Raw genomic sequence first — 25073 nt, 5'->3', positions numbered from 1 at the left:
CCAATGACGTTACATTGCCTTTTCACGATCTCGTACATTATTTCTCCTTCTGCGCCCGCTCTGTTCATGACATCCTCGTTAGATGTTCGTTTCGTCCATGATATTCTTTGCATCCTCCTCAAAAGCCTCATCTCTGCTGCTTCACTTCGTTTCCTCACGTTGCTAGATATTGTCCAACGTTCTGATCCATATAACTGGATAAACGTAACATTTCAGTGCTCTGAGGCGGGTTGTCATGCCCAGTTTAGTGTTGGTCAGTATACTCTTCATTCTCGTAAAGGTGTCCTTTGCCTTCCCTATTCTTTTGATGCCCATGTCGCACCGGCCACCTGATGCCACCCAGCTTCCTAAGTAGCAAAAGTTCTGTACTTGTTTATGTCTTCCCCGTTTATTCTCAGCCTGCAGATAGGATTCTCCCTTTTGGATATCACTGTACATTCTGTCTTTTTGCAATTGATACATAGACCCATTTTTTGCTCTTTCTTCAACAACTGTATTGATTAAGTTTTGTAGTTCTTCCTCCGTACTTGCAGTTAACAGTGTCACCCGCGTATCTGAAACTATTGATGCTTTCACCGCTAACTTTGATTTCCAAGATGTCTCTTACTTTTTGTAATATAGTTTCACTGCATACATTAAACAAATCAGGGGAGAAAACACACCCTTGTCTAACACTTCTCTTGATTTTTCATAAACCGACTCACTCTCCATCTATTCTTACAGTGGCAGTTTGTTCCCAGTACAGATTTCTGATTAGGTGGAGGTCTTTCGAATCTAGGTCTAGAATTTCCTGTAATATTTCAAATAACTTCTTGTGCTTCACTTTATCGAATGTTTTTGTGTAGTCGATAAAACAAACTTATCTTATTGCACTTGAATAGCTCATTCTGATAGTATCCTTAACATCAATATCATGTTTCTTGTACCTTTGTCTTTCACAAAACCACATTGTTCTTTACCTATTTCAGCTTGTATTTTACTTTTAGCTCTTGTCATCGTTGTTGTACCTCGGAGAAAATTCACTATTGAATCCAGCAATGCATCTAGACCAGGTGGCCACCATATTAGACACCTCTTAAGGTGGCCCCTGGTGTAAGTCTGGGTCTTCTGCAGCTGTAGCCCGTCCACTTCAAGGTTCAACGTGTTGTGTGTCCAGAGATGCTCTTCTGCACACCGCAGTTGTAACGTGGGGTTATTTGAGTCACTGTCAGCTTGAACCAGTCCAGCCGTTCTCGAATCAAACCAGATCAAGTTTAATCATCATTCAAACCATACACAGATATAGTTGATCGAGACGGTGTTCCTCCCCCCACCCGAGTTTCCAGCTGCCTATCACCTCTCTCATGGTTCCGCCTCCTACCACATAGTGCTTTCCCCTTACATTCCTTCTTCGCCTTCCCTGCTTCCCCTCCCCCACCCCTTGATCTTTCCCCTGATTGGTTTTTCACCCTCCCCCCACCTTCTTTATAGGGCCCCTGCCCCCTCCCCTCTTCAGTCCTGACGAAGGGTCTCGGCCCGATACGTTGACGGCTCGTTTCCACGGATGCTGCCCGACCTCCAGCGTGTTGTGCGTTTCACGATTTGAGTTGGCTCATCATGATTGGTTGATTAGATATTTGCATTAACGTGCTGATGTACCTAATCAAGTGCCCACTGAGTGTGAATTTTAATTGTAAATCCACGCGAGCGAAAAATGGACCAGAGCAGGGGTTCCCAACCTTTTCTAAGGCATGGACCAGTCAAGTGGTCCATGAACCCCTGTGTCAACGTGACAGTAACGAAGTAAATGAGACAGAAACAATTAAGAGTCAAGTTTATTGTCATTTAACTATATACATACACCGTCATACGAAATGATGTTTCTCCGAATCGGAGTGTAAAGCACAGTAGTACACGTAACACAGAATAACTTGGGAAAGTTAGAATTAAATCTCCAAATGAAATAGGCATAAATAAAGTGAAGGGCATAAGTTAAGTATTGTAGGGTACGGAACAGATTAACTGGTGACATTTCAAATGCGATGCGGCAGGGCGTTCAGAAGCCTGTCGGCCTGGGGGAAGAAACTGTTTCCCATCCTGACCATTCTTGTCTTTATGCATCGGAGTCTCCTGCCTGATGGTAGAAAGTCAGAGAGGATGCTGGATGGACGGGTGGGATCGTGGATAATACTAAGGGCCCTGCGTACGCAGCGCTCCTGATAAACGTCCCCGATGGACGGTCGGGAGACCCCTGTGATCCTCTCGGCCGTTCTCACGGTCCTTTGTAGGGACTTCCGGTCCGATGCTTGGCTGCTCCCAGACCAGATGGGGACGCAGCTTGTCAGGATGCTCTCAACGGTGCTCCTGTAAAACGCAGTTAAGATGGGGGTGGGGGAGCCTCACTTGCCTCAATCTCTTCAGGAAGTGGAGGTGCTGCTGTGCTGCCTTGTTCAGGGAGGTGATATTGAGGGACCAGGTGAGGACGTCCGTGTTGTGAACTCCCAGGAACTTGGTGTGCTTAACGCTCTCTCTGGAGGGGCCATGTATTCACATGGGGTGGGGGGGGGGGGGGGGGAATGGCTCGTCTGCACTTACCCAAAGTCCAGAAAGAGTCCGAATTTGAGATGGTACCACCGGGAAAGGGCTGTGAGAGGCCTCGGGAGTCTGACAGCAGGGGGGAAGAAGGTGTTCTTCAGTCTGGCCATCCTACCTTCTCCCAGAAGGTAGAGAAGGAGGAATGGCCAGTGACCCTGTTTGTCCTTCCCAGGGCGGAGAGTCTCAGAGTTGATTGGCTCGTCTGACCGCAAGTCCCTGCAGAGGGTTGTGAGGACTACTGAGAACATCATTGGGGTCTCTCCTCCGCCCGTTCGAGATATTTATCAGGCGCGCTGCGTAGGCAGGGCCCTCAGCGTTATCAGTGATCCCTCGCGTCCTTCCAGCCGTCTCTCTAACTAACCCCCTGCCATCAGGCAGGAGGCACAGGAGCTGTCAGGATGGGAAGCAGCTTTTCCCCCGGGCCGCAAGACGACTGAACTCCCTGAACCTGGGTCTTGTCACAAAGCGCCCGTAGCTTAAACTGTTTTCGACTCGGATCCTAAGTGCACCGTATTACTTGTCGTAACTTACGTGTTCTGTGTGTGAGGTGTTGTGCACCTTGCAACGGAGGAATGTCTCGTTGGCGGTATACACGGGTACGGTTGAGTGGCGTTAACTCTGAGTAAGAGATCAGCGGTTTGCAGCTGGGGTGGACCATGGAGTGGTACGGCACAGAAGCGGGCCCTTCAGCCCGCTGTCTGGTACTGAGCTCGCTAAGTTTGTCATCAAATGCCCGACCAAACTAATCCCTTCCGTCTAGACGTCCTGCGCATTCGCGTGCTTGAACGCCTCTCTTGTATCTGCCTCCCCCGTCGCCCCGTGAGGTGCATTCCAAAACCCCGCCGTTCGTATAAATCTCCTTTTAACCTGCCTCCACGTGCCAGGGGAGAAAAGATGCTGGCTGACTTTTCTTTGTACAGTCGGCCCTCCTTATCCGCGGGTTCCGCATGCGCGGATTCAGCCAACCGCGGATCGGGAAAACCCGGAAGTTCTCTCTCCAGCACTCGTTGTTCGAGCATGTACAGACTATTTTTTCTTGTCATTATTCCCTAAACAATGCAGTATAACAACTATTTACATTGTATTAGGTATTATAAGTAATTTAGAGATGATTTAAAAGTACAGGCAGTCCCTGGGTTATGAACGAGTTGCGTTCCTGAGTCCGTCTTTAAGTCGGATTTGAATTCGGAACAGGTACATCCGGTATTATTTAGCATCAGACAAACGTTTGTCTTAGTATATAGTATATTTTTTACCTTTCTAAGCATATAAAACACTTAAGAAACGTATGTATTTCAATAATTAAACCACTGCGTTGCTTAGCAATAATTGTAGCTTTCATCGGGGCGGGGCCTTTCACATGCTTTATTAAAATTGTTCCAATCGTAGCCTAACGCTTTTCCAATGACCAAAGGCGTTTCACCTCTTTCCGATCGCTTTATTACTTCCACCTTATTTTCAATCGCGATTGTGATTACTTTCAGAGCTGCGCTGCCAGGTCCTAATGTCCACCGCACAGAGCATGTTAAATAAAGTCCGGGGTTCTGCTGGGTCCTAATGTCCACCGCACAGAGCATGTTAAATAAAGTCCGGGGTTCCGCTGGGTCCTAATGTCCACCGCACAGAGCATGTTAAATAAAGTCCGGGGTTCCGCTGGGTCCTAATGTCCACCGCACAGAGCATGTTAAATAAAGTCCGGGGTTCCGCTGGGTCCTAAAGACCACCGCACAGAGCATGTTAAATAAAGTCCGGGGTTCCGCTGGGTCCTAAAGACCACCGCACAGAGCATGTTAAATAAAGTCCGGGGTTCCGCTGGGTCCTAAAGACCACCGCACAGAGCATGTTAAATAAAGTCCGGGGTTCCGCTGGGTCCTAAAGACCACCGCACAGCATGTTAAATAAAGTCCGGGGTTCCGCTGGGTCCTAAAGACCACCGCACAGCGCATGTTAAATAAAGTCCGGGGTTCCGCTGGGTCCTAAAGACCACCGCACTGAGACAGGTTAAATAAGGGACTTGAGCATCCGCGTATTTTGGTATCCGCGGGGTGGGGGTGGGGGGTCCCGGAACAATCCCTCACGGATAAGGAGGGCCGGCTGTATGTGCTTCATAATCTTTTAAACCTCTTCTCACAACCTTGCTTAATGGTATTGGTCCACGACGTTAAAAAGGTTTAGGAGCCCCCCCCCCAGTCTCCGCTGCTCTGAGTTGTTCCGCCCTCTCCCCCGGCACGCGCCCTCTGATCCCGGTGAGCCTCTCCTGTGCCCTCCCTGAAGCCGTGACAGCTTCCCTGCGAGGGGTCGGACAGCAAGGAGCGCAGCGACGTGCCCGGAATGCCGGGGGAGCTCGGCGGGTCAGGCAGCATCCGTGGAGAGGAATAAAGAGTGGATGTTTCGGGCCGAGGCTGGCAGGTGATAGGTGGAAACAGTAAAGGGCTGAAGGAGGAGGAATCTGATAGGAGAGGAGGGTGGGCAATGGGAGAAAGGGAAGGAGGAGGGGCACCAGAGAGAAGTGGTGGGCAGGTGAGGAGGAGAGGGGAGAAGGGAGCCAGAATGGGAATGGTTAAAGGGCATTTATTCTGGCCGACCCTTTGTTCCCCTCCTCAAGCAGTGATGATCTGTGGAGGGGGAGAAAGAGCCAAGGCCCTTCATCGGGACTCTGATCGAGTCTGTCAGTGCTGTCACTCCACACACCGCGGAGCCTCCTTGTGTCCCTTGATTGCACTGACCCTGTTTGTCCACTCTGTTCCTGTCGTAGGCCAGGATAAAGAAGATCATGCAGACGGACGAAGAGATCGGGAAAGTGGCCGCCGCTGTCCCAGTGATAATCTGTATCCTTCGGAAGCCGTCCCTGACGAGCCCCATGGGGTGGGGAGAAAGGGCTGCTTGGGCCGTGGTTCTGAAAATTTCTCTCCCAGTGACACCCGATGGGCTGAATGGCCTAATTCTGATCCAATGTCTTGCGGTCATCCAAAGATTCCTGCAGAAAAGGCCAGTCAGCCCATCTGCCCTGTTCTACCCTTCTCTCTAGCCAGTCTGTGCCATCATACCCCGTCCCTTAATACTTTTTGCAGTGGAGAGGATGTTTCCCAGCGTAGGGGAGTGTAGGACCAGAGGGCACAGCCTCAGAATGGAAAGAGATGGAGGGATTTCTTTACCCAGAAGCTGGTGAATCGGCGGAATTCATTGCCACAGGCAGCAGAGATTCCGGCAAACAGGGCCGTTCGGCCCACCTGACCCATTCTATCCTTTCACTCAGACTGTAGCCAGTCTGCGCCATAAAAACTTCATCCCTTAATACCTTTAGTAAGTAAATGTCCCACATTGATGTGCTACCATTGTCACATTTGTTAAGTCCTTTCATGTTTGTTTTGTAGAACATAGAATAGTACAGCAAGTACAGGCCCTTCGGCCCATAATGTTGTACTGACCCTTAAACCCTGCCTCCCATATAATGCCCCCCCCCCCCCTTGGCTTGTAATCCAGAAGCCTTCGCTGGTAATTTAGTGACAACCTGGGTGGCTTAGTAGCATCTAATGTGATGATTCAGCTCCGTCTGGATTGGTAACGACCAATATTAAAACAAGGTTCTCTTTTGGAAATCAAAACGGTTAAGCACAAAACAGAACAGTCCCTTCAGCTCCCGATGTTGTGCCAACCCTTTAACCTAATCCAGCTTCAATCTAACCCTTCCCCGCCCCCCCCCCCCATTCCCTTTCATTGTTATTTCATCCATGTGGCTATCAAATATATCTGCTTCCAGCACCACCTCTGGCAGGGCTGATCCATGCACCCACCACTCTGTGTTTAAAAATATGTATATATTACCTCTGACATCCCCCCCTGTACCTCCCTCCAATCATCTTAAAGGCAGGATTTTCGACCTGAGGAAAGAGTCTGTGTTTCTTATCGTCTTATACACCTCTATCAAGTCGCCTGAAATCCAGGCAGCATTCTGGTAAGTCCTTTCACCTTCTCTGAAGCTTCCACATCTTTCTGATAGTGAAGGGTTTCAAAACTGAGCACAGTACTCCCAAGGGAGGTCTGGCCAGGGTTTTTAATGGAGACGCAGCGTTACCCTTGCGGCTCTTGAGCTGAACCCCCACCCCCCACCCCCGCCATGCACTCGCAACCTCCCAGTCAACTTAGAAGGACGTGGACCACCGAGCTCCCTCTGTTCCCCCACACTGCCAAGAATCTTGCCGTTAGCTTTTTTTTTACTCTGCCTTCGCACGTTTCCAGTTTGACTTCCGAAATGGGAGCGATCTACCCGCAAGGATCCAGGAACGTGAACTGGCTGTCCGACAGCTTGGCCAGCTCCCCCTCGTCTCTACCCATGAAGGCTGAGAGGGCCACAAACTTGACTGGGCATCACGGCACAAGCGAGCAGGCGGGGTGCAAGAGAATCCCTAGAACCGTGGTTTTCCGCTGTTACGTTCCCCAGTAACCGGGTAATTTTCCAGCAAAGATAGATGGGTCCACCGAAGCCTGATGCTACTATTTTCAAACGTTTTTATTTATAAAGGGGCACAAACGTATGGTTAATACAAAACATTCAGATCATATACGTCATCACAACTCAATCTAAAGCACAGGTATAGTAATAATCAATCAGAAATAAGCTCTATCGTTGTCTAGGGGTAATGTAGATATATATTGTTTACTGGATATTTAAAAGTCTTTTTGCGGTCACTGCAGTTCCACCCGCTGCCGTTGTCGTGGTGTCGCGTTGGTGCACTTTTGTTAGAAAGAGAGAGAGAGAATGAAACATTTACCCGACAGGTTTTCCAACCTGTAGGAGGTAGTCGGAAGTCTCGTTGGGGAATGGACTCTCATCTGTGGCTTCCCCTGTAGCTAGGCCGTTCTTCCATGGTGAGGTCGCCAATCCCAGGCAAGGGAAGGACGCACACGAACACCACCACCGGCTGTCGCTCTCTAAACGCGGTCGCAGGAATTCTCGCGTATCTTCTGGTGCGTCTGACGCCCCGCCTCGGCAGCCCACCTTTTATCTGGACTGGCAGGGTTGTAGATGTCCATCAGGGTGGGGGGGGCGAGGCAATCCTTCCCCCATCACCCACCTCACATTGCCCTGAGATTTTGCACGTAGGCCAGTTCCTTATCCCACAAAGGTGTCTCCCAAGACAATGGCTATGTCCGAGGTTTTTGTCTTGTTGAGCGACCAGCCCACTTTGCCCGAGGGCTTTACACGTGGTCTTCATGAGACAATAGTCAAAGAGTCGCTTTATTCTGCTTCCCGGGGGAACGTGGTCTTCAGCACGTCTCCCTCTCTCTCTTGGGTCATTTGACCCCCCCATTGACTAGGGCTGTTGTGAATCTCACAAAGGAGGGGGCTGGGGTCATAACACCGCGAACAATTCTGTAAACAGATAGACCTTGATCGCGTTTTTTAAGCCAATGCAGACAGATTTCCGGACCACAAAGCACTGAGTTCACCACACAGCCAATCAGCAATGAGGCCTCTCCCTACTTCAAAAATAAGTCTACGTAACGATGACCAATCAATAAGTGTCTGAAGGTCAAGCATTTGGGGGGGACACCACAGGTGACCAGCGCACTGATGACGTCTCCTCATACGGCGACGAAACACTTGCGAATGGATTGCCAGGTTCGGGGAACGACTCAACTTGGACTCCATCGGCCAAATTTGATTCGCTGGAGAAGTTCGGCACGGGCATGCTTCCACTGGCCCCTCTAACGTCCTGCGCGGTTGCACGAGATGTCGTCGAGGCCGCGTTTGGGCTGTCGTGCTCAGTTTTGGTCACCCTGCTGTGGGGACGATGCCATTTAGTTAGAAATTAGGCAGGAGAGGCCTACGAGGACGTCGCCGGGTCTGAGGGAGATTTAGACAGCTTGGCACCTTTCTCCTGGGATGGAGTGTGGGGAGAAAGAGGTGTATAAAATCAAAGATGGGGTCTCATACAGTTTCTTTCCCATGGCTTGGGGAATCAAGAATTGGGGGGCACAGGTTTAGGAGGGGAAAGATTTACTAGCAACCTGAAGAACTTTTCACCCCCCCGCCCCCCCAGAAGAAGGGGCTGAGCAGGTCCGTTCGTTCTGTACCGTGTTGCGTGACATGGGCGATCGTGCTCTTTCCATGACCATGGTTGTTGTTGGCAAATTTTTCTACGGAAGTCATTTGCCATTGCCGCCTTCTGGCCAGTGACTTTACAAGACGGCCATTATCCCCAGTCGTTATCAATACTCGTCAGAGATTGTCTGCCTCGCTTGTGACAAGCACCGGCTACTCCCACGGTGACCCTGATCGGGGCGGCGGGGGGGGAGGGTTAAGCAGGGAGGGAAGGAGCGGCTCACATCTCCTCCCTGTCAGCTGCTGAGCAGGTACACGAACCTGACAGATACACGACTGTGCAAGTCTTGTGGACGTGTGTATGGCTAGGGTGCATAAGACTTTTGCACAGTACTGTAGTAATTTTATGTATTGCACTGTCCTGCTGCCACAAATGTCATGACATTTGAGAGTGATAAGCCTGGTTCTCTGTTGCGGACTGAGAGTGGGAAGGGGGCAGGGAGAGAGGGGTCATGGTTGGGAAAAGGGGAGGGAGCGGAGAGACATTCCGTAATGGTCAATAAACCAATCGTTTGGAATCAAATGACCTTGCCTGGTGTCTCGGGGCTGGCTGTGGCTGCACCCGCACCACTCCTCTGCCACCTGTCCCGCGGCGCCCCACCCTCACCATTCCCAACATCCTTTGCCCCCCCCCCCGCCAGATTTACAAGGTGGCTGTCCGCTCCACGTCGATGAGTGCGGTCCTGTGCAAAGGTTTGGGCACTTTAGCTACATAGATGTGCCGGAGACTTTGGCACAGTACTGCGCACGGATAGGCAAGTGTAGAGGGGCATGGGCCTGAAATGGGCAAATGGGGCAGCACAGACCAGCTGGGCTGAAGGGCCATTACCCCAGTGTATAACTCTGTGATCGGGGTCCTTCGGGGGCAGAATGGTTCCTCGGTCTTTGTCACGGCGCTCAGGTAGTGAACAGAGCCGGCCTCCTCTCTCTCTGGGGGCGTGGGAGACGCACACAAAGAATGCTTCCCAACAGACCACAGCTTTCCAGCTGCAGACGGGGGCACAGGACGGAGTGGCGGGCGGTGGGAGGCCGTTCGGGAGGTCGGTGATGCCAGAATATCCGGCGGTGCCGGGAGCGAGAGCGTCGAGCGGATTTCCTTAACGTGCCACTCAGCTCGGGCGCTGGAACTGTTCCTGGACTCCCTCCTGACGAAGGCCTGCCACGTGACCCAGTCACGCAATGCCAAGACCATGACCACGTCGCACCTGTAAGTAGGCGGCCCGCGCGTTTCCCGTTCGGCCTGGCTCCCACCCCTCCCGCCCACTCGGCTTCTCGTTGGACTCCTCTCGCACCTCTCCCTCGTTCTGAAAGGCCCAGGTAGAGGATGTTTCCTGTCGAGAGGGAGTCTGGGATTGGGGGCACAGCCACAGAATAGAGGGACGCCCCTTTGGAAAAGAGATGAGGAGGAATTTCTTTAGCCAGAGACTGGTGAGTCTAGGGAATTCATTGACACAGATGGCTGTGGAGGCCTAGTCATTGGATAAATTTAAAGCAGAGGTTGATAGGTTCTTGATTAATCGGGGAGAAGGTAGGAGAATAGGGTTGAGAGGGATAATAAGTCAGCCATGATGGAATAGCAGAGCAGACTCAATGGGCTGAATGGCCTAATTCTCCGCCTAAGTCTTATGATCTGAGCATGGAAGGGCGGGGAGAGGATAACGTGGTTGCGCAGTTGCTTCAGGGACAGAGGGTTCGAATTCCAACCCAGAAGGGGAGTTCGAGTTCAGTTCATTTGTAAGCACCCATCTGGTTCTTTAGGAAGGAAATTGGCCATCTTTAGCCAATCAGACCCTCCTGTGCACTCTGATTGACCTGGCACAGCAGCCAATGAATGACGGGCTGGCCAGTGGCACCCGCCTCCCACCCAGATTTGCACCGACCGGTAGGAGTTGGGGTGGGGAGGTGAAGGTGGCGGCGGTATGGAGTCTGGTGGTGGTGGTGGGGGGGGGTGGTCTCCGTGCTGACGTCTCGGCCCGATTTCTCCTGGCAGGAAGCAGTGCATCGAGCTGGAGCAGCAGTTCGACTTCCTCAAGGACCTAGTGGCTACCGTGCCCGACATGCAGGGCGAGAACGAGGACGTCCACATGGTAGGGGACAAGGTGCCCCGCAGGTGAGTCCCACCCGACTGGGGGCGCGGACTTAAAAAGGCTCGCCCCCCCCCCCCTCCCTTGCAGAGTTGTGCATTGGCTTAGGGTGAGGAGCAGCCTGGGAGGTTCCCTCCCACATTCCATTCACCTCCACCCCCCCCCCCCCATCCGTGTGTGAGTAGATGTCCCACTGGTGTTCTGTTCAGATATAAATTTATGAATGAAGTTGCATCAAGACGCAGGGTGAAATGTGTCGTTTGCGTTAACAACCAACGCGACCCAGTGTGCTGGGGGTGGCCACACGTCACTGCGCCAACATAGCTTACCTACGATGCTCAGCCAGAGGCCCCTTTGCAAACCCCCCCCCCCCCCAAAACCCGGTACAGCCTCTCCCCTCCCCATACAGGACTTCTCATTCCTGCCATCAGAGAGGAGGCGCAGGAGCCTGAAGACACACGCTCACAAGCTCCTTCCCCGCCGCCATCAGGCTTCTGAACGGCCACCGAGCCAGGCCACGAACACAACCTCGCTCTGCTCGCCCTCGTGCTGCCTGCGATCGGGGTGAGGCTTTCCCTTCCGGAACAGCTGAGGTGTCCGCCCTCCTCCGAAGGAAAGGGCCTCCCTTCCTCCGCTGCCCTCAACCGCACCTCTTCCGCTTCGCGCACGCCTGCCCTCCTCCTGCCACCCTACCCGGGATTGGGTTCCTCTTGCCCCCCCCCACCAGCCTCCGCGTCCAGCCCGTAATCCTCCGTGACTTCCGCCATCTCCAACGGGATCCCACCGCATCTTCCCGCCCCTCCCGCTTCCCGGTTTCCACAGGGATCGCTCCCCGCCCGACTCCCTTCTCCATTCGTCGCTCCCCGCCGATCTCCCTCCCGGCACTTATCCCTGCAAGCGGAACAAGTGCCACACCTGCCCCAACAACACCTCCCTCACCACCATTCAGGGCCCCAAACAGTCCTTCCAGGTGAGGTGACACTTCACCTGTCGGGGGTCGTCGACTGTGACCTGTGCTCCCGGTGTGGCCTCCTGTATATCGGTGAGACCCGACGTTGATTGGGAGACCGCTCCGCCGGGCACCTGCCAGAAAAAGCGGATCTCCCAGTGCCCACCCGTTCGACTTCCCATTCCGATATGTCCATCCGCGGCCTCCTCCGCTGCCGCGATGAGGCCACGCTCAGGTTGGAGGAGCAGCGCCTTATATTCCGTCTGGGTAGCCTCCGACCTGATGGCATGAATATCGGTTTCTCCAACTTCTGGTAACGGCCACCCCCTCTCTCACCTCATCGACTTACCAGCCCATCACCTCCCTTTCCCTCCATGACCTCCTGACCACTCCTATCGGACTCCCCCTTTTCCGGCCCTCATCGCTTTCACCAGTCGTTACTTCACCCTCCTCCTCTCCCTATCACCTGCCTCCTTGTACTTCTTCCTCCCTTCTCCCCACCTTCTGACTCCGATCTCCCCTCTTCCTCTCCAGTCCTGGAAGGGTCTCAGCCTGACACTTCGACTGTTCCACAGATGCTGTCTGACCTGCTGAGTCCCTCCAGCGTTTTATGCATTTTACTATAACTCATCGTTATTTTTGTGTACATTGCAGTGTCCTGCTTCTCAAAGCAACTAATTTCACAACATGTGCCAGTGATATTAAACCCGACTCGGCTTCTCGTCCGGGAATCCAGCGCCGGAGGGGCAGAAGCTGTTCTGAAAGCCGAGAGCGTCCAGTCGTCGGGACTGTGCCACCCCCCTGGATCCAGAGTAACACACGCACAAAATGCTCAGCCGGCCCGACGGCGTCCTGGGTCGAGATCCTTCATCGGGCCCGAGGCGTTGACTGGTTTATTCCCCCCGCTTAAAGGCTGCCTGACCTGCTGAGCCCTCACTGGCATTTTGGGTGTGTGTGTGTGTTAGTTACTCTGGATCCCCAACATCTGCAGAATCTCTTCTGTTCCTGTAGTAATGGGAAGAGGGCGTGTCCCAGATGGTGAGGGTCCTGGGGGATGGATGTCCTCGATGGTGTGGGGGGTGGGGTTTGTGCCCGGGACGGAGCTGCCTGACTCAACAACCCTCGGCGGCCCCTTTCGATCCTGTGCATTGGAGCCCCCGTCCCAGGCAGTGATGTAGCCAGTCAGAATGCTCCCCACGGTACATCTGCTTGAAAAGAAATACCTACAGTCTTTAGCCTTCCAGATTCAGATTTATCTTATCGCGTGTACATCGAAACGCACAGTCAAATGCGTCATTTTCATTAATAAGTAACCCACCCACGAGTGTAGTAGGGGGTCACCAGTGCAGTACCCCACAACGTTTGAAGTTTCAAAGTACATTTAATCTCGGGGTACAGTTATGCACCCTGAAACTCGTCCTCTTCAGACATCCGCGAGACGAAGAAAACGGTTGGGGGGGGTGGTTGGCGACACCTACCCCCTCCCTTCGCACAAGCAACAGTAACACATCAACCCCCCGCCCTCAGCTGCACCAGCGAAGCTACAATCCACCGCCCCCCCCCCCCTCCCCCCGGGTACCAGGCGACGAGCAGCAGAGGCCCCACTGAGTCCAAACTACAGTCCGCAAACCAGCACTTGGGTGTCACAGACGGGCTCGCTCACTCTCTGTCGAGGGAGGGAGAGGCCTTCGCTGTAACAACAAGAGCTCGCTGCCCCGATGTCACAGTCCTCCCCCGTTGGTTCTGCGAGCCCCCGCCGGATTGGGGACCCTCCCTTTTCTCCTCACTGGCTGACCGGGTTTAAGGTTAACCTCCAGGTTGAGTCGGTGGTGAAGAAGGCGAATGCAATGTTGGCATTCATTTCTAGAGGAATAGAGTATAGGAGCAGGGATGTGATGTTGAGGCTCGATAAGGCACTGGTAAGACCTCACTTGGAGTACTGTGTGCAGTTTTGGGCTCCTTATTTAAGAAAGGATGTGCTGACATTGGAGAAGATTCACTAGAATGATTCCGGGAATGAGAGGGTTAACATATGAGGAACATTTGACCGCTCTTGGACTGTACTCCTTGGAGTTTAGAAGAACGGGGGGGGGTGGGGGGGGGGGGGAACCTCACAGAAACATTTCGAATGTTGAAAGTGGATGTGGCAAAGTTGTTTCCCAAGGCGGGGGGAGTCTAGTATGAGAGGGCATCACTTAAGTTTTGAAGGGCACCCATTCAGAACAGAGAAGTGAAGAAAGATTTTGCAGCCAGAGGGTGGTGAATCTATGGAATTTGTTGCTGTGGGCGGCAGTGGAGGCCAAGTCATTGGGTGTATTTAAGGCAGCGATTGATAGGTATCTGAGTAGCCAGGGCATCAAAGGTTATGGTGAGAAGGTGGGGGAGTAGGACTAAAGGGGAGATCGGATCAGCTCATGATGAAATGGCGGAGCAGACTCGATGGGCCGAATGGCCGACTCCTGTTCCTTTGTCTTATGGTCGGCGCTGGGCCCAGGCGGTGAGAGGCCCTGAGTCCACAGAACCGGGCGCTGAAGGGGGTGGGACTGGCCGACGTCCGCTGTGGGGGGGGGGGGCGGTGGTCAAAGTAAACTGCAGAGAGTTGTGAAGTTAGACAGCTCCATCACGGGAACCAGCCAAGACATCTACATGGAGCGGTGCCTGAAAACGGCGCCACATGTCATCAGTGACCCCCCCATCACCCAGGACATGCCCTCTTCTCATTGCTACCATCAGGGAGGAGGCACAGACTCAACGCTTCAGGAACAGCTTCTTCCCCTCTGCCATCGGATTCCTGAACGGACACTGAACCCATGAACACTACCCCACTATATTTTAATTTCTCTTTTTGCACTACTTATTTAATTTAACTATGTAAAATAATCTGAATTACAGCAAGTAGATATATTTACTGTAATTCAGGTTCTTTTTCTCTCTGTTGTCATGGTAATGCATTGAAATGCTGCTGCAAAGCTAACGAGTTTCGCGACCCACGCGGGTGGTGTTAAGCCTGACCGTGGTTGTGATCGGAAGGAGTGCGGTGGGCTCATCTCCCTGCCGTTTCAGGGGTCGGAAGCCCGGAATGGGTCGCAGGAACGCCAACGGAGGGTCCGGAGCGAAAGGGAAGGACAAGAAGCAGTCCAGCACAGAATCGGAACAGGAGGTGAGCAGTGGCTTCTCCCCCCCCACCTCCACAGACGCGGCCTAACCTGCTCCCCCCACTCCGGGGTTTTGGGTGCGTCGATCACGATTTCCAACCCGCACAGCCCCCCCCTGTGCGAGCGTCCACCCGTGGCGTCCCGCAACCCAATCCCCTTCCGGTCTGATGTACTCTGGTCCGGCATGACCCGCGCATGACCAGTCCGATCCGGTCGCTGGAGGCTTTGTCCGGTACGGCGTCAGTGCTCCTCCTGCCCAGTGGTACGGCTGCATAAGGAGACTCCCCTGGAGTAATAATGGAGGCAAGTCGAATGGACACAGTGTCCCCCCTTCCCCCTCCCCTACTCCCACATAACTCCGATCCCCAGCACACACATATAACACGACTGCCTTGCCTCAGGTCCACTGGGGAAGTAGGCCAAGGGGTGGCCAGCACAGACGAGTTGGACCGAAGGGCCTGGATCCAAGGTGGATAAGTCTGCCTCGGCGACGGTGACTTGCTGGGCAGGCAGTGCGGAGGCGACGTCCCCCCGTGGTACGATGCCGCCCCTCGGTGTGCGGCCTGCGACTCCGATGCGGGGCCACCACGGGGAGAGACGAGGCCCGCTCTCAGCCCAGCCCCTCTGCTTGCTCCCTCCCAACAGGACGAGTCGGAGGACAGCGAGACGGACGAGGAGGAAGCCTCCCGCTCCAGCGTCGACAAAGCCGGGGACCAGATCCAGAGGTGAGTGGTCGCCCCGAGCTGCCCGCCCCTCCCCCCTCCCCACCTCACTTCCAGGCGAGCCCTAGGCTCCGTCCCGGGCCTATATCACTTTGGCAGATTCTCCTCCCCGCCAACAGTTTCTACCCTGGGAGGGCGAGCGGCAGCCAGCGGTCTACTCGTGGGGAGGGGGCACAAGGTGCTGGGGACGGCGTGGTAACGTCAGCGATCTCGGGTTCAACTCCCCCCCCCCCCCCCCCCCCCGTTCTCTCTGTGACTGCGAGGGTTTCCTCTCACAGTTCAGAGGGCAGGGTTAGTGAGTTGTGGGCGTGCTTCGTTGGCACTGGGAGCATGGCGGGACTCGCGCGCTGCCCCCAACACATCCTTGCGTTGGTCGACGGTGCAAATGGCGCATTCCACTTTACGGTCCGATGCAGGCGTGACAGATAAAACTGATTTATCTGATTCAGAGTCTCTCACGGAACAGGCTGGTCGGCCCACAGTGTAAATTCAAAACACCCAAGCACTCTTCCCTCCCACTTACACAATGTCTCTTCCACCGCCCCCACCCCCCCCCCACCACCTTCTTACTCTGCCTTCTCATCATTCTTCCCACTCCCGATGAAAGGTCTCGGCCCGAAACGTCGACCGTTAATTCTTTTCCACAGATGCTACCTCATCCGCTGAGTTCCTCCAGCGTTTTGTGTGTGTCGCTTGGATTTCCAACGTCTGCAGATTTTCTCTTCTATGTGACATTACGAACTATCACAGATTTCCCACGCTGAAGGAACACTTCTCTCCAAGAATGTAATCTCTTGGCCAAAACCACCTTACACCGTCAGGTTGTCCCTAATACCCTCAATAACACCCAAAATAACACCACGATATCTTGAAGTGGGAAGGAGAACAGTTAGAGGTTGTGGTACATATTGGTACCAACGACATAGGTAGGAAAAGGGAAGAGGTCCTGAAAACAGACTACAGGGAGTTAGGAAGGAAGTTGAGAAGCAGGACCACAAAGGTAGTAATCTCGGGATTACTGCCTGTGCCATTTGACGGTGAGTATAGGAATAAAGTGAGGTGGAGGATAAATGCACGGTTGCGGGATTGAGATTTCTGGATCATTGGGACCTCTTTCGGGGCAGGTGTAACCTGTACAAAAAGGACGGGTTGCACTTGAATCCCGGGGGATCAATATCCTGCCGGGGAGGTTTGCTACGGCTACTGGGGAGAGTTTAAACTAGAATTGTTGGGGGGGTTGGGAACCGAACCGAAGAGACTGGGGAAGAGGCGGTTGGCTCACAAACGGAGAAAGCTTGGAGTCAGTGCAAGAGGGAGGATAGGCAGGTGATAGAGAAGGGACGCGCTCACACCGATGGTTTGAGGTGTGTCTATTTTAATGCAAGGAGCATTATAAACAAAGTGGCTGAGCTTAGAGCGTGGATCAGTACTTGGAGCTACGATGTTGTGGCCATTACAGAGACTTGGATGGCTCAGGGGCAGGAATGGTTCCTTCCAGTGCCAAGCTTTAGATGTTTCAGAAAGGATAGGGAGGGAGGCAAAAGAGGTGGGGGCGTGGCACTGTTGATCAGAGATAGTGTTAAGGCTGCTGAAAAGGAGGAAATCGTGGAGGGATTGTCTACGGAGTCTCTGTGGGTGGAGATTAGAAACAGGAAGGAGTCAATATTTTTTATAGACCACCCAGTAGTAAACAGGGACATCGAGGAGCAGATAGGGAGCCAGATTCTGGAACGGTGTAATAATAAGAGGGTTGTTGTAGTGGGAGATTTTAATTTTCCAAATATCGATTGGCATCTCCCTAGAGTGAGGGGTTTAGATGGGGGTGGAGTTTGTCAGGTGTGTTCAGGAAGGTTTCTTGACACGATATGTAGATAAGCCTACAAGAGGAGAGGCTGTACTTGATCTGGTGTTGGGAAATGAACCTGGTCAGGTGTCAGATCTCTCAGTGGGTGAGCATTTTGGAGATAGTGATCACAATTCCGTCTCCTTTTCCATAGAATTGGAGAGGGATAGGAGCAGACAAGTTAGGAAAGCGTTTAACTGGAGTAAGATGCTATCAGGCAGGCACTTGGAAGCATAAATTGGGAACAGATGTTCTCAGGGAAATGTAAGGCATAAATGTAGCAAATGTTCAGGGGATATATACGTGGAGTTCTGCATAGGTACGTTCTAATGAGACAGGGAAAGGATGATATAGTACAGGAACCATGGGGCGCAAAGGGTGTTGTAAATCTAGTCAAGGAGATAAGAAAAGCTTACGAAAGGTTCAATAAACTGGGTAATGATAGAGATCTAAAAGATCATAAGGCTAGCAGAAAGGAGCTTAAGAATGAAATTAGGAGAGCCAGCAGGGGCCATGAGAAGGCCTTGGCGGACAGGATTAAGGAAAACCCCAAGGCATTCTACAAGTATGTGAAGAGCAAGAGGATAAGACGTGAGAGAATAGGACCTATCAAGTGTGACAGTGGGAAAGTGTGTATGGAACCAGATGAGATAGCAGAGGTACTTAATGAATACTTTGCTTCAGTATTCACTACAGAAAAGGATCTTGGCGATTGTAGAGATGACTTGCAGCAGACTGAAAAGCTTGAGCATGTAGATATTAAGAAAGAGGATGTGCTGGAGCTTTTGGAAATCATCAAGTTGGATAAGTCACTGGGACCAGACGGGATGAACCGCAGGCTACTGTGGGAGTCGTAAGAGATTGCTGAGCCTCTGGCGATGATCTTTGCATCATCAATGGGGACGGAAGAGGTTCCAGAGGATTGGAGAGTTGCAGATGTTGTTCCCTTATTCAAGAAAGGGAGTAGAGATAGCCCAGGAAATTATAGACCAGTGAGTCTTACTTCAGTGGTTGGTAAGTTGATGGAGAAGATCCTGAGAGGCAGGATTTATGAACATTTGGAGATGTACAATATGATTAGGAATAGTCAGCATGGCTTTGTCAAAGGCAGGTTGTGCTTTACGTGCCCGATTGAATTTTTTGAGGATGTGACTAAACACATTGATGAAGGAACAGTAGATGTAGTGTATATGGATTTCAGCAAGGCACTTGATGAGGTACCCCATGCAAGGCTTACTGAAAAAGTAAGGAGGCGTGGGATCCAAGGGGACATTGCTTTGTGGTTCAAAACTGGCTTGCCCACAGAAGGCAAAGAGATGTTTGTAGACAGGTTATATTTTGCGTTGAAGTCGGAGACCATTGATAGGATGCAAAACTGGGCTGAGAAGTGGCAGATGGGGTTCAACCCAGACAAGTGTGAAGTGGTTCATTTTGGTGGGTCAAATAAGATGGCAGGATATTGTATTAATGGTAAGACTCTTGGCAGTGTGGAGGATCAGAGGGATCTTGGGGTCCAAGTCCATAGGACACTCAAAGCTGCTGTGCAGGTTGACTCTGTGGTTAAGAAGGCGTACGGTGTATTGGCCTTCATCAATCGTGGGATTGAGTTTAGGAGCCGAGAGATAATGTTGCAGCTATATAGGACCCTAGTCAGACTCCACTTGGAGTACTGTGCTCAGTTCTGGTCGCCTCACTACAGGAAGGATGTGGAAACCATAGAAAGGGTGCAGAGGAGATTTACAAGGATGTTGCCTGGATTGGGGAGCATGCCTTATGAGAATAGGTTGAGTGAACTCGGCCTTTTCTCCTTGGAGCGACGGAGGATGAGAGGTGACCTGATAGAGGTGTACAAGATGATGAGAGGCATTGATCATGTGGATAGTCAGAGGCTTTTTCCTAGGGCTGAAATCGCTAGCACTGGAAAGGCACAGTTTTAAGGTGCTTGGAGATGTCTGGGGTACAGAGGTGATGTCAGGGGTAAGTTTTTTACTCAGAGAGTGGTGAGGGTGTGGAATGGGCTGCTGGCGACGGTGAAGGAGGCGGATACGATAGGGTCTTTTAAGAGACTCCTGGATAGGTACATGGAGCTCAGAAAAATAGAGGGCTATGGGTAACCCTAGGTAATTTCTAAGGTAAGGACGTTTAGCACAGCATTGTGGGCCGAAGGGCCTGTATTGTGCTGTAGGTTTTCTATGTTTCTGTGAGCCTTCGCTTTTCTCCCCCACCGATGTCCTAACCATTTTACTCCTGTTCAGTTGTACTTTCTCCTGTTGTTTTAAATCAAACGTCCGACCTTTGCTAAGGCATTTTGCTGATATTACTTCAGAATTCTCCTTCAGGACAGCCTAAGAACGTAGAAGAGTACTGCATAGCAGGCCATTCAGCCCACAATGTTTTGCCAAACCAGCTAGAAACACCCAAACACTAATCCTTCCTACCTACAGCGTGTCCATGTCCCTCCATCTTCCTCACATCCATGTGCCGATCCAAACGTCTCTTAAAGGCCTCTAATGTATTTGCCTCCACCACCATACCAGGCATCCACCACTCTCTGTGTAAAAAAACTTACCCCTCACATCCCCCCTCTCACCTTCAATGCTGCCCTCTGGTATTAGTCATTTCAACCCTGGGAAACAGATACTCCCTGTCTACTCTATCGATGCCTCTCATCATCTTGTAAACCTCTGTCAGATCTCCCCTCAGCCTCCGACGCTCCAGAGAAAACAGCCCAGGTTTGTCCGGCTGCTCACGATAGCACTCGCCCTCTAAACCAGGCAGCGTCCTGGTGAACCTCTTCTGCCCCCTCCCCAAAGCCCCAGCATCCTTCCTATGGTGAGCCGACCAGAACTGGGCACAATTCTCCCGATGTGGCCTGACCAGAGTTTTATAAAGTTGCAACGTAACCTGGGTGAAAGAAAAGCATGGAGTCCTGCGTGAGAGGGAGGGGTCAGGTTGAGCTTGGAGTAGCTTTAAGGAATCAGTACAACACGGCAGCCAGCCGGTGGTGGTGTGGCATCAGCACCAGGCTTTGAAGTGAGTGGTCCCGGGTTCGAATCCGGCCGGCTCCATCCGTGCTGGGTCGAGCGTCGAGCCAGAGACTCCGCCTCGTTGTTTTTTAAAAAAACGCTTTTTTTGTGACAAAGGTTTCGCCACAAGGTGCGGAAAGGAATAACAGTAGCAACGGTGTGGGCTAAAGGGCCTGCTCTGCACTCTGCTCTAATCTCATCTATCGAGCTCGCTGCTGTTGTAAAGCTTCTTGGGATTGATTGGACCGCTGTGTGGGTGGGATTCTGACTGTGAAAGTGAACACTCTGATCCAACGGGTCTGTACGGCCTTTTGCCAGAAGGGCGCAGTTTAGTCAACTCAAGTTTATTGTCATTTATATAACTTTGCATACATGTATACTGTCAAACGAAACGACGTTTCTCCGGACCAGGGTGTAAAGCTCAGTAGTACACATAACACACAATAACTAAGGAAAGTAAGGATAAAATCTACAAATGAATTACTCATAAACAGACAAACAAGTGCATAAATTAAATATGTCAGGTATAGAACAGATTAGCCAGTGACACTTCGAATGTGATACAGCAGGGAGTTCAGAAGCCTGATGGCCTGAGAGAAAAAGCTGTTTCCCACCCTGACCATTCTTGTCTTTATGCATCGGAGTCTCCTGCCTGATGGTAGAAAGTCAGAGAGGATGCTGGATGGACGGGTGGGATCCTGGATAATACTAAGGGCCCTGCGTACGCAGTGCTCCTGATAAACGTCCCCGATGGACAGTAGGGAGACCCCTACGATCCTCTCGGCCATTCTCACAGTCCTTTGTAGGGGCTTCCAGTCCGATGCTCAGCTGCTCCCAGACCAGATGGAGAAGCAACTTGTCATGGTGGTCTGGTAAAATGCGTGTGCCGCTCGGCCATGTGGTTAAGGCGTTGGACTGGAGATCTGAAGGTCGTGAGTTCGAGCCCCGGCCGAGGGCAGCGTGTTGTGTCACTTAACCACACATTGCTCCGGTCCACCCAGCTGAATATGGGTACCGGCAAAATGCTGGGGGTTAACCTCGTGATAGACTGGTGTCCTATCCGGGGGGGGAGTCTCGTACTCTCAGTCACTTCACGCCACGGAAACCGGCATCTGCACCGCCTGATGAGCTTCTAAAGCTCGGGACAGACTTTAACTTAAGTGGTAAAATGCAGTTTAGAGGTGGTTGGGCGCAAACCTCGTGTGCCTCAGTCTCCTCTGGAAGCGGAGGCGCTGCTGTGCCTTCTTGTTCAGGGAGGAGACATTCATCGGTGATGTGAACTCCCAGTAGCTTGGGGCACTGAACTCTCTCTGCAGAGCTTCGGTGTTTGCGACAGAAACCCGTGCAGTCGGAGAGGAAACGCCGGTGGCCGCTCGGCTACTGTGTCACTCGCGTTTTCCCGCCGGTTTGGGCTGTTAGGTTCTGCCTTTGATACAGAAGATAGAACAGGAACAGGCCCCTCAGCCCACATTGTTGTGGCAAACCATCTGAAAAATAAATCAAAAACACCCCCGAAAACCAATCACCCCCCCCCATCCTACATCCTGTCCATGTCCCTCCATCTTCCTCACATCCATGTGCCGATCCAAACGTCTCTTAAAAGCCTCTAATGTATTTGCCTCCACCACCATACCAGGCATCCAGCACTCTCTGTGTAAAAAAAACTTGCCCCTCACATTCCCCCTCTCACCTTCAATGCACTCCCTCTGGTATTAGTCAATTCAACCCTGGGAAACAGATACTCCCTGTCCACTCTATCTCTGCCTCTCATCATCTTGTAAACCTCTGTCAGATCTCCCCTCAGCCTCTGACACTCCGGAGAAAACAACCCAAGTTTGTCCGGCCGCTCACGATAGCACACGCCCTCTAAAGCAGGCAGTGTCAGGTTTAATATCACCAGCTTATGTCATGAAATGTGTTCTTTGTGGCAGTAATGCAATGTAGTATATAACAATAGAAAAAACTGTCAATTACAGTAAGTAGCAGGAGGTCTCCGTTAGTCTCGATAGAGCATGGATTTGCGCCTTGGAAAGTTTCCAGGGCGCAAGCCTGGGCAAGATTTTTTTATGGAAGACCGGCAGTTGCCCAAGCTGCAAGTCTCCCCTCTCCACGCCACCGATGTTGTCCAAGGGAAGGGCACTAGGACCATACAGCTTGGCACCGGTGTCGTCGCAGAGCAATGTGCGGGTAAGCGCCTTGCTCGAGGACACAACACGCAGCCTCAGCCAAGGCTTGAACTAGTGACCTTCAGATCACTAGACGAACGCCTTAACCACTTGGCCATGTGCCAACACTACAGTAAGTATACATATATTCATTAAATTAAGTAATGCAAAAATAGAAATTTAAAAAGGTAGTGAGGTAGTGTTCATGGGTTCAATGTTCATTCAGGAATTGGATGGCAGAGGGGAAGAAGCTGTTCCTGAATCGTTGAGTGTGTGTCTTCAGGCTCCTGTACCTCCTCCCTGATGGCAGAGGGGAAGTAGCCGTTCCTGAATCGTTGAGGGTGTGCCTTCGGGGTTTCTGTACCTCCTCCCTGATGGTAGCAATGAGAACAGGGCATGACCTGGGTGTTGGGGGTCCTTCTTCTGAGGCCCAGCTCTTTGAAGATGTCCTGAGTACTGCAGTGGAGCTGACTGTTCTACCCCCTGTCTGAAGCCTGAACTTCCTTCCCATAGTGGGGCGACCAGAACTCTACGCAGTACTTCAGATGTGGCCTGACCAGAGTTTTACGAGGTTGCCGGTCATCCTACGGAAATTAGAATCCCTTCAAGTGAATCGCTTTTGTTCCTGCTGCTAATTCCATCCGCAAAAAGAGATGGAAATTCTTGTCGTCTTCAGCAAATCCATGTTGATTTGCCTGCACCCGCTGGATTTTAGAAGTATGGAGTGGGGGACAATAGACAATAGGTGCAGAAGTAGACCATTCGGCCCTTCGAGCCTGCACTGCCATTTTGAGATCATGGCTGATCATCTACTATCAATACCTGGTTCCTGCCTTGTCCCCATATCCCTTGATTCCCCTATCCATAAGATACCTATCTAGCTCCTTCTTGAAAGCTAGAGAGGGGAGGGGAAGGGGGAGATTCTCATTGAAATATTGAAATGCCTAGATGGTGGATATGGAGAGGATACTTCCTCTAATAGAGGCACAGTCGCAGAATAGAGGGGTGTCCCTTCGGAATGGAGATGAGGAGCAATCTTGTTAGCCAGAGAGTGACAAATCTGTGGGAATTCATTGCCTCAGGCGGCCGTGGAGGGCAAGTCACTTGATGTTTAGCGAAGGTTGATAGGTTCTTGGTTAGTAAATCAGCTGTGGTGGAGCAGACTCGATGGGCCGAATGGCCTGATTCTCCGTTGACTTGCGGCCTAACACCTCTGCATGCATGTACAGTAAACGTGCCCCCGGAGGCTCCCCCGCCAGGCCTTGACGCGCTTTTCCGTTGTCTGTTGCAGCCCTGAGCCCGTCTTCAGCAGCCCCCCGCCGGTGCTGCCCACCCCCATGTTTGCACAAGCGACGCACGCCCTGTCGATGCCCGCTCCTGGCCTGGTGACCGGCAGTCAAGATGGCGAGGATGAAGATTACGACTCTTAGCTCTGCGTTTATGTTGTCTTTTGCCGAGTGGGTAACCAGAATTTTACTCCCAGTGCGAGCGTGTGTGTACGTGTGCGTATGTCCAACCGCCTCCCCAACAGATTATTTTCATATTGTCTCATTTTATTTTAATTTGGATCCTCCCTCTCCCCACACACTCAAGTTTTAATTGCTGCTCCTGAGATGCAGTTCTTAATTCGTTTTACCCCTTCGTTCTGTCCAAGTGCGCACAGAAATCACCCATCCCCTCATGAGTAAATGGCCCTTCCTCCTCAAAGAGGGGCTGCGGGGGCAAGGGGGTGGGCTTGAGGCGCCGGGTATTGAAACAAAGGAATTTACCCCCTACGTTCAGTTGGCCATTACTTTTTTTTAATTTTTAACTTTAGTAATGTGCAGAATAAAGTTTGGAATAAAGTAAATTCGTCCTAAATCATTTACCCTGCTTGTTATTTCTCTCCCTGGAGTTTCCCAGCAGCGACTGCCGCCCCCCTCCCCCCCCCCAACATTTGCAGCGGGGCGATCGATTAGCGTTGAGTTCTCACCGCAGGCGTCCTGTGATCGTGTTCTTGCTCCCCCTCCCCTCTGCCGCGAGGATTCGGTTGGCATTTTGTGGCGGCACTGTCCCGGGGGAGGGGCAGGAAGAGGAACTAACCGCAGGAGGCTGCGCAGATGCTGGAAAGCCAGAGCAACGCTCTCAAAACAAAAAGTGCTGGAGGAACTCGATAGATATGTGGAGAGGAACAAACAGTCAACATGCACGGCCACACACAATCAGTCCTGTGTAAGGAACTTCCCTCTGACATGCTTTCGTCCAGCCACCTTAAAATTCTGCCCCTTTGTATTAGCCATGGCTGTCCTGGGGGAAGAGGTCCACTCACTCTACACTCAGTTGTCACTCTAATTGGTACGCCTGCTTGTTAATACAAATATCTAATCAGTCAATCGGCACAGCAACCTAATTCAGACCAAACATCAGCATGTGGAAGAAATGTGATTTTTGTTTTTCACACACGGTGTCC

At 51.9% G+C, this 25073-nt stretch overlaps 1 protein-coding gene across 2 annotated transcripts in view; it reads left to right on the top strand.

The window, feature by feature from the left end:
* Positions 1-24484, top strand: part of drap1 (DR1-associated protein 1 (negative cofactor 2 alpha)) — a 32690-nt gene extending 8206 nt beyond the window's left edge. For both annotated transcript variants that reach the window (XM_073031320.1, XM_073031321.1), the window contains exons 2-7: positions 5330-5402; positions 9794-9887; positions 10671-10790; positions 14777-14873; positions 15514-15593; positions 23916-24484. In XM_073031320.1, coding sequence (XP_072887421.1) covers positions 5330-5402; positions 9794-9887; positions 10671-10790; positions 14777-14873; positions 15514-15593; positions 23916-24054 — 603 coding nt within the window. In that variant the 3' untranslated portion in view covers positions 24055-24484. The remainder of the gene's footprint in view (positions 1-5329; positions 5403-9793; positions 9888-10670; positions 10791-14776; positions 14874-15513; positions 15594-23915) is intronic.
* The last annotated feature ends 589 nt before the right edge of the window (positions 24485-25073 follow it).

Source organism: Hemitrygon akajei, chromosome 28 (genome assembly GCF_048418815.1).
Source record: "Hemitrygon akajei chromosome 28, sHemAka1.3, whole genome shotgun sequence".
In the NCBI taxonomy this organism is placed as follows: domain Eukaryota; kingdom Metazoa; phylum Chordata; class Chondrichthyes; order Myliobatiformes; family Dasyatidae; genus Hemitrygon; species Hemitrygon akajei.
This window is presented reverse-complemented; position numbering and strand designations above follow the sequence as displayed.